This window comes from Sceloporus undulatus, chromosome 1 (genome assembly GCF_019175285.1).
Source record: "Sceloporus undulatus isolate JIND9_A2432 ecotype Alabama chromosome 1, SceUnd_v1.1, whole genome shotgun sequence".
NCBI lineage: Eukaryota > Metazoa > Chordata > Lepidosauria > Squamata > Phrynosomatidae > Sceloporus > Sceloporus undulatus.
The window spans coordinates 49016020-49025441 of NC_056522.1; the positions used below are offsets into that span (position 1 = coordinate 49016020).

General features: G+C 39.5%; 1 protein-coding gene across 1 annotated transcript in view; it reads right to left on the minus strand.

The window, feature by feature from the left end:
- The window catches only part of PLB1 (phospholipase B1), a 160715-nt gene that overhangs the window by 102203 nt on the left and 49090 nt on the right, over positions 1-9422 (minus strand). Inside the window, 3 exon segments of the mRNA XM_042438249.1 lie at positions 5088-5196; positions 6776-6819; positions 8564-8637. Coding sequence (XP_042294183.1) covers positions 5088-5196; positions 6776-6819; positions 8564-8637 — 227 coding nt within the window.

The window sequence follows — 9422 nt, forward strand, 5'->3', positions numbered from 1 at the left end:
CTCTCTGAGGAAGAGAAGAGCAGCTCCATTGTGCCTTAGTTCAGCCACTGGTGAGAGGACCTCCCTCCATTCCAACTGCCATTGCTCTGACAAACAGCCAGCTTCGGCTAAACTTTATTCACCAGCATCCCCTTTTGTTTGTGTATCTTGTTTATTCAGATTGTAAGCCTGAGGGCAAGGAACTGTCAAATTAATAATATATAAGTTGCTCTGGGAGCCTTTTGGGTTGGAAGGTGAGGTAAAAATACTCTAAATAAATAAATAATATATATTCTCCCATTGTACAATGGGAGAATGCACAGTGCATGTTTTTCCATCGCAGTGAATAAAGTGGTACTTTTAAGCCTGACAAATAATTAATGTGCCATCCAAGACTACATAACCACATGGTTGGAATCCTGTTTGCCAGTCCCAACTTATACTCAAGTCTAGAAATTTAAGTAAAAAAAACCTGACACCCCCCACCCCAAAAAACTGGATCAACTTATTCACAGATCACTGTAAGTACTGTATTTTAACTATTATCAAAAAAGGAACCATCCCATTCTCTGAGTAAAGTGGCAAAAGGCGAGAGCTTAGTCCATCACAGAAGCACCGACCTCTATCTAATGTCCAAGGTGCTATGTCTGACCTTTTCAAATGCCTGGGTGGGAAAATAGTGGTGGTGGCATCTCTTTGGCACTTCCTCTTCAAGGAGCACTGAGAGGAATTGGGCTCCAAAGTATTTGAATAAGAATTTGTGTATGTTTGTCAGATTTTCTGGATTAAAACTGTCAAAGTTATCACATTAAAGGCTATAATTACTGCTAAAATAGTCACCATTTTCTTTGCTTGGCCTTTTCATTCTTTTTGATATGTGTGCATTTTCTTAGCATTGCCTGTGCCTGGTCACCTCCCCTCAACATCTCAAAGCCACCATTGACTGTAGTTCCCTCCTCATCTATCCAGCCTTTAGGGTGAGCACAAATTATTCCTGCTGGAATTTTGGAAGTTCTTTGGCATCATTGTCCTTGGCTTCATTCTTACATCCTTTGTTATATACCCTAAGTTTTACCCTCGACTTACCCACAAGTCATATACAAATCCATAATTTTGGCCCCCAAACCTGTCCTTGATGTACACTTGAGGCGGACATATAGTCAAGTATATATGGTATATCCTCTGAATCAAACTTTTAAATGGTGAGTCCATACATAAGATAGATCCAATTGATTCAGTGGTTCTGCTTTAGTTGGAAGCAATGATAGGATTTAGTCTCTTGTGAAATGGTTACATTTGGGGATGTCCACTATCCCATCCATGAACTGAATATGTCTGCTTCACAGAGGCCAAACATTGCAACCTCATGGGTAAGAAAACACATTTACAACTCCAACAGGATTTGGGCCACTGTCCCCAATTACCAGAATTTAACTGAACTGTGCTAGCTAACAATGATCCAAATTCCTTCAAGCAACATGAATTTCTTAATCTTAAAAATTAAGCTCCAGAGGTCCAGTTCCAGAGAGAGAAAGAGGTTACTATGTGACCCTGCATAGGCCAAAAGCTCCCTTAGAACTCTGCATGCATCAAATTTTAAGCAAACCACTCCAAGCAGAGATTTTTTTTTCCTGAGATTTACAGGTGTGTGGAAATTGTGGATGTAACCACACATAGTATTATTAGCTAGAGACAATTATGGGAATTGGCCCTCAATCACCTCATGCTTCAATGTAATTTGAAAAAGCTTCTCAGTTCTGCTACAGATGGCCTCGTAAGTTCTACTGTTACTGCATCCTTACTGTATTTATGCCTTTGGGGATTTTCACCCCATTTCTAATATGAAAAACAGTTCAGGTTTTTTTTTTTAAAAAATCATGCAACAATCTTACAGACTGATGCTCCAATTAATCAAGGTCATTTTGAATTTCCATCCTGGCTGGCCCCCCAAGGCATTTGAAGACCCAGTTTTGTATAAGCTGCAGATTTGATGAGGATTCTATCAGCTTTTTCTTCCAAGTAATTAGTGGAGTCCTTGAACAACAACTAAGCCTGCCGTATACTGTGATAAAGTCTCTTTCAACATCTGTAGCCACAACTGCATATGAAATATTTCTGTCTGAGTCTCAAGAAAAAGTAGGCTTGAACTTTCTAACTTTATGGAGGGATAGGTCTCATTTTGCCCTGCTTATATCTTAAGTGCCCCTTTTCTTGGATGCCTCCGTTATACATTTGTATAAAGGCTAAAAGCTAGAATATAGGACAGGGTGAGCTCTCCTAAAGCTCAAACATGGCAGTGCTGATGATGAGAGCAGACAGGACCAGTACGCATGGGGTGGTGGTGGAAGGGAGCAGGCTTCTTTTGACTGTCAAGTCCAACCCCCTACTATGCAGGAATACACAATCAAAGTACTACCAACATATGGTCATATCCAAAGAAGGTGATTGCACTACACTCTGAGACAGTGTATTCCTCTGTAAAACAGCTCTTGTTTTGTGAGATCGGAATAACCTGCTTCCTCTTTTGAACAAACCATAACTCTGATCCTCAGTAATAATGCAGTGTGGGGAGAATGATGACATGAGATACCAATAATGTTTTCCTCGAGTCAAAGCTGGTAGCAGAAGTGAAGGACACACAGTCACTGGCCAAGTTGCAGGTTCCTGCTCTGAGTAAAAAGAATATCATCCTCCATCTGACTTCTCTTGTGGCAGCAAGGACCATTGCCCATAGGGAGAACAGGATCTTCTCCAGAGGCTCTTTCTTTTGTACTGCATCATTTACTGCAGTATCTATTTTGGTATCCCATCCAGAGCTTGGAAATGTTACTTTTATAACTACATAGCTCCCAGAATCCCTCGTGCTAGTTGGGAATTCTGGGAGCTATTGTTCTTCAAAGTAATCTTTTCAATCTCTGATCTCACTTGATGACATCAAAGGGTGAACCTCCAAAACCTCCAACCACCCCACGCTATGTAATCCATTGGGTCACAACATTGGGCTGACATCTATTTGTCATGTTTCCCATTCTGCAGTGTTTTGCTCTGAATGCTTTCAGCATAGTAGACCAAGGGAAAGGGCTGTGCACAGCCTGTTCAGAAGGAGCAATTGTGTGTTACTTAATAATCTACCTTTGGGGAGAAGGGGGAACCTTTGATGCATAAATGTTATTGTGTGCCAACGAAGAGATAAGTGCAAGGATTTTGCCAGCTGAGATAATGACTTTTCAAAAAGCCATGATGAAGATGATAACTGTCAGAGTGATCAGCCCTGTACTCTGCTATTGTGTGTGATCACCCTAGTAAAAATTACTGTTATTATGTGGTATCAATGTGTAGAGGACAAACTGTGACAGACACACGCATGAGAGATCACCATCTTTCAAAAAAAAAAAAAAGGAAGGCAAACCCTCTAATTTTCTGTAGATGAATCTGCTGGAGAAAAGCTAAGTACCTTCTTTCAGACAGAAAGAAGGAAAGAAGAAAGAAACTAAGCAGCATAGGAGCACTGGTGAATGTATATTTAAAGAAGTGTGACACTCTAATCTAAATTGAGCTTCAGTGATGAGACCCAAGGATAACCTTTCAGCCTTCAGACACTGCTGTACCATAAATCCCATCATCCCTGACTATTGGTCATGCGAGCTACAGCTGATGGGAGGTAGAGTCCCATGACACTTGGAAGTCTGCTGGTTCACGTCCCCTGGCTTATGCTGTACAATGTTGCTGGGGGGAAATTATCTCTAAAGTTGTTCCAAGTGAAAGTCGACAAATCAAAAGGTTTCTTAAATACTAAAGGTATCTATTCAAAATCGTGCAGTGTTTCAGCCCACCCAGGGAGGTCTACTTTGTTCAAAGGCAGACAGGACATTTTGCTGCCTGAGGCAGAAGGATAAACAGTCTCCTTCCTCTCCTCCACCATGAAAGTACATAACAAGCTGAGCAATTTTGGTACCAAATGCAGAAAGCACCTTGCCCACTCCCCAGCAGTAAAAAATATAATAACAAATAATTAAATAGTAGACCTGCTACATTTCTATGATAACCAAAATCAAACCACTTAACATATCCACCTCACTTGGATTCATGGAAAATTCAGCCCAAAGACTTTGATTTTTAGGAAGATCTTAGTTTTTTTAAAAAAGTGACTTCACTGAAACTAATTTTCCTAGTTTTAACCACTATTCTTCTGATGCTTGTTTTTTTAATCAATAATGGTGCTTTGTTTCTAGGCACAATTTAAAGTATGGGTTGTTGCTTTTAAACCCCTAAATGAGTTTGACTGCATGAAGGTACAGGATATCAGAAGGTTAACCCATACTAGCTTGCCTGCTATCTGAATGCTCTTTTGTTTGGGACATCTAAGATGAAAATATGGCAAGCTATGACAAGAGACAGGACTTGGCCTTTGGCCTCATCCAAACCAAGAGACATCTTGTCCCATAAAGTTTAGATTGTCCCCTTCTTAATCCCCTTCTCTTGGCTAGTGAAGACTCTCTTGTTGTGGTAGGATTTTCACCTATAGAGCAGACAATGTTTTGCCTAAGTATTCATTTGCTTTTTGCTTTTTGTCAGTTCCTTTGTATTTTGTTTATCATCACTGTTTTGTTTGAAGCGGGGGGGAAATGCAACCATGTCTATACTGCAGAAATAATCCTGCTTGACACCACTTTAAGTAGAATCCTGGAGTTTGTAGTCTGCCAAAGAGTGCTGTTCCCTCACAAAACAACAAATCCTACAATTTTGTAGGATGGAGTGGTAGCAGTTAAAGTGGCATCAAATTACATTATTTCTACAGTGTAAATGCATCTAGGGAATTGGGGATCCCTGGGGTTTACTGTCTTTTCTTATCTATCTGCTGCTTCCTTACCTAGAGACTGATATTGCCAGATCTGCATTTCTTTCACTCCTCATCTTCCTGCAACCTTTGTGTACCCAGAAGAAACCCACCTCTCTCTTTCAGACATTTAATTTCCTTAATAAATATTTCCACTTGAGATAGTCCTTGATACTGAATCCAAACAGTCAACTATGCCATAAAGCCATCCATTTTATGGTGATATAGTGACACTCCTATACCCTCCCACAAAGTCCATATCTGTCCTTACTCTGAGCGTGCTCCTGCCACAGCCTGGTTCAGGTAGGCATTTGCTGTGTTATGTGTTCCTTTGCCAGTGGAAAAACCTAACAGAGAAGGATTGAACTCCCGAAGAATATCTGAAAAAGAATGAAATGCATCTTCACATGGTATTTTATACTCTTGAATTTGAAATGCAACCTCAATTAATCCCAACACAGATTTAGGAGAAAAAAAGAGTATTTAAATGCAAAAAAAAAAAATTAATAGGATTTAACCACCAGCACCAAACATTATAATGTCATGGACATATTTAGGAAACTCCATCTCCTGAAGAAAACAGTACACAATGACCAAGCTAAATATATGATAAGAGTGGAATATCTCCCCTATTAGTCTGAGGAAACATAGAGGTTTGGTGAGAAGACATTTGTTTTAAGGTTACTGGAAGTTGACAGAGTTTCATCAGATTATGAATAGTACATCTGAGATGGACAGATGTGTCTTCTGCGTCTCTGACAATACTAACACTCTAGAACTAAAGGTTACCAATAATATTGACAGACAGTCAGAGCATGGAAAATTACTTCCAAGAAGAATTAATATAATGATATATTGAAGTCATCTGGAGCTGAGCAGAAATAGGTTACTGCTTTGGTAACAAAATGGGTTAAACAGGGAAGATATAAATATCCATGCTATTAGCCCTTAGAGAACAAAATGGAGCATGAATTTTGCATTAAAATTTGTGTACTAGATGTGGGGTTGAACAATGGGAGATGGCTGTCTTCTTAACACTGTATCCAGGTCAGACTTTGGAAATAACAAGTTAGCAGCAATGCAGTCAACTGTAGATACTTTTTCTGATAATGAGAATGGAATGAAGTTACTTGTCAAAAGCAACACAGTGAATGGGTTTAGTGTTAATTTACTGGCATAAAGACAAGAAATATTTTCTAGATGCTTTTAAAAATTGCTTTTAAAGACCATCTTGAGCAACCTTTTTCAAGTTTTATGTCATTCTCCTGTTTTTATTTATTTATTAAGTAATGAAGAGCAACAGAATAGAAACTAGAATTAGGCAAAGCAGCCAGCAAGGCACTCTTCTGGCAATGTTTTAAATAATACTAAGAAATTACTTCTGAAATACAAATGAAAGGAATGGATTGCTTTCTAAAAGTAACTTTCCTAGTTCTGGTCCAGAGATTCCAGAATGACTAGTGGAAAGCACACCACTACATGCAGATGAGTAGCATCTGTGGCAATGGACCTTACCAACAGGGCATTGCAAGGGCTGTGGAGTGATTTCCATCCCACTTATCTCATTCTTGTCTTTAAGTGACTATCTCTAAGTCCCATGGAGTTTGGTTTCTGCTGTTGTAAGGAACTTTTCTTTTGGGAAAGGGGGGGGACTTAAATAAGGAGCCAGAAGGGTTCTATAGAAATAAATAATAACAACAGTAGTTGGGGTTTTTTTTTGGTTTTTTTTAAATCCAGTGTGACTATTAAACCAATTAAAAGTTCGGGGAAATTACAAAACATACTGTTAAATCAAACACAGCCAAAGTACATCCTCTTTCCGACCTTATCCATCTGGTTTCAGAATGGTAAGTAACTTAGCTGTCTTGCCAGCCTGCTAAACCTTTCCTCAAATTCTAGTCCATAAATTGTTGAGTGAGTTTCACAACCATGCCACAGTGTGGGAAAGCAGGCACTTACTTGCTAATGTTGTGACTGTGCTTAGATTTTCATTTCCACCAACACTGCAGAATTTGAAGAGGTAGGAGGGGAGAAAAGCAGAAATTGAACAAAGTTAGAAAGCATTTTCTTGGAAAAAGTCACAGAGTGCCCCCCTGGTGATGCTTCAAAACTTCAACAAACACTTTTTATTTTAAATTTACAGTGCATTTATTTATTTATTACACTTATACCCTGCTCCTATATGGGGACCCAGCCCCACACCAAGTTAGCTTGAGCAATCATATAGCTTTTTCATAACATTCATAATCCAGCTCTTTCATAACATCTATCATATGACCAAACCAAAGACTGGTAAACTTCTCATTTTTGATACCTGATCACAAGAACAGAGGGAGCTCTCATTGTGCCTGGGAAACATATTAAAAGGATACATGAGATTGCAAGGACACATCAGGATGTCCAGCCTCATCCACCAATGCATACAGCAACAGCATGTGCATATACCATGAGTACTTTTCATCCATGGTATTGAATGAGCTCTATGCATGTACTGAGTTCCTTGATGCAAGGACAGGATTTCTCACCACCAGCAGATCTTGAACAAGGTGGATGTTTAGAAACTCCTCACATAGTGGTTAAACATGCAGATAACAAGAGAAGAAGTATGACCATTGTACAAGTTAGTGGTGAGGAAGGACAAAGTTAGCCACTATCTTATTCAATGGCCTAAATCGTCTTTTATCCTGGCTAGGGTAGACCCACTGACTCCATTAGATTCATCTACATATTGACTCAGCACTGAATGACTGATTAAGTGGGTCTATCCAGTTGGGATTAAACAACAGAATGCCAAACAGTGGCTGCATTTACGCTGCAGAAATAATCCAGTTTGACACCACTTTAACTGCCATGGCTCAAGGCTATGGAATTCTGGGAATGGTAGTTTTGTGAGACATTTAGCCTTCCGTGTCAGAAAGCTCTGGTGCCACAACAAATGACAAATCCCAGACTTCCTTAGGATGGAGCCATGACAGTTAAAGCAGTGTCAACCTGCATTCATTCTGCACTGTGCAGCAGCCAGTGTGTATCTTTGATGTTTCTTTTCATGGAACAGATCATTGTGTTCTTATTGACAGAACATAAAACAATCCAGAAAAATGGGAAGAGTTTCTTCATGTTAATATCCTATCTCCGGTCCTCTTAACCCACTCAGTTTAGATGCTGTTTTAGAAAAGTTGTCATCATTAAGCAATCCATGATGAGCAAAAATGAAAATGCTGTTTGTTTGGTTAATGGGGTGGGGTGGTGGGATGAGGAAGGATCTGGCACCTGAAAGGAGCCAGAGGTTGCAGGAGTTATTTTTAGACCATAATCTCTAGCATGATTTAAGGCCCAGGACTACAACTCTGGGAACTGTAGCCCAAAAAGTAAGCAATTTTTCCATGGTGGGAAGATAAATAAGCACATTATTATTATCTCACATGGATAAGCAAGAGCCTGACAGCAATCTATCAGTGGATATCTTCTTGAGATACCACAATAGCAGCTTGGAGAACACATCTTCTTTGTTTTTTTGTATGCAAAGAGATCTTGCAGTACCTTTGAGACTGCCTGAAAGACAGAAGTTGATAGCATGAGCTTTTGTAGACCTGAGCCTACTTCCTCAGAGGCATGGGGTGGGTTCTGAGGAAACAGGATCAAGTCTATGAAAACTCATGCTACCAACTTCTAAAAGTCCAGTAAAAAAAAAAAGCACAATCAAACAGGTGTCAAATTTTTCAGAAGAATTTGGTTTATGTCACTCACCTCCATGAAAGACCTCGGTACTGTGTCAGAACATCTATAACATTGTATCGTGTAGATCCTGCCCCATTTCCTGCCTAAAATAGAAATGAACAAAAGTGATTCAGAGTCAGACATTCCTGCCCAAAGTTTCTGCAGGAAGAAACTGCCTCAAACTTAGAAAGAAAGAAATGAACCCCTAACAAATACTCCCAGCCTTTGGTACCAGTAAGAGTATTAGCATTTACAAACTCATTGCTATACTGACTGCTTCAGAACAGAATAAAGTAGAAAAAAAGGGGGAGGGGGATTTGGCCAAAACTTAATTTAAAATAAAAAAAATTGAAGAAAGCGATCAAATATAAAATTACATTTCTTAAAAAAAGTTGTTTTTGCCTATATGCTGAATAATAAAGAAACAGCGAGACAAAGTATCGTTGGCAGGTAATTGCAATTACTTGTTGCAATGATTAAAAAATGATTTCTTGTATTACTAGTTGCCAATGATGGCCAATGATTCCCACTGCAGTGATGCAGTGAATCTACTCTGGGTATTACGGTAAATTTTACAGATGTTTGTGGTTTGTGAGTGAGTGGCTGCAGTACTGGCATTTAACCACTGGGCCACCAAGGCTCCATATCTCCATTCATCTAAAGTAGCTTTTGCCTTTAAACATCTACACTGCAGAAATAATGCAATTTGATGTCACTTTATGGCCTGTTACAGACAGCCAAAATAAAGCTGCTTCGAGTCACAGTGGAGGTATGGTGTTTCAATGATGCATGCGTCCTAAGAGTTCAGAAGTTGCACCAAAGCCACGCTCCAGCCCTAAGGACTGGAGCATGGCTTTGGTGCAACTTCTGGACTCTTAGGACGCATGCA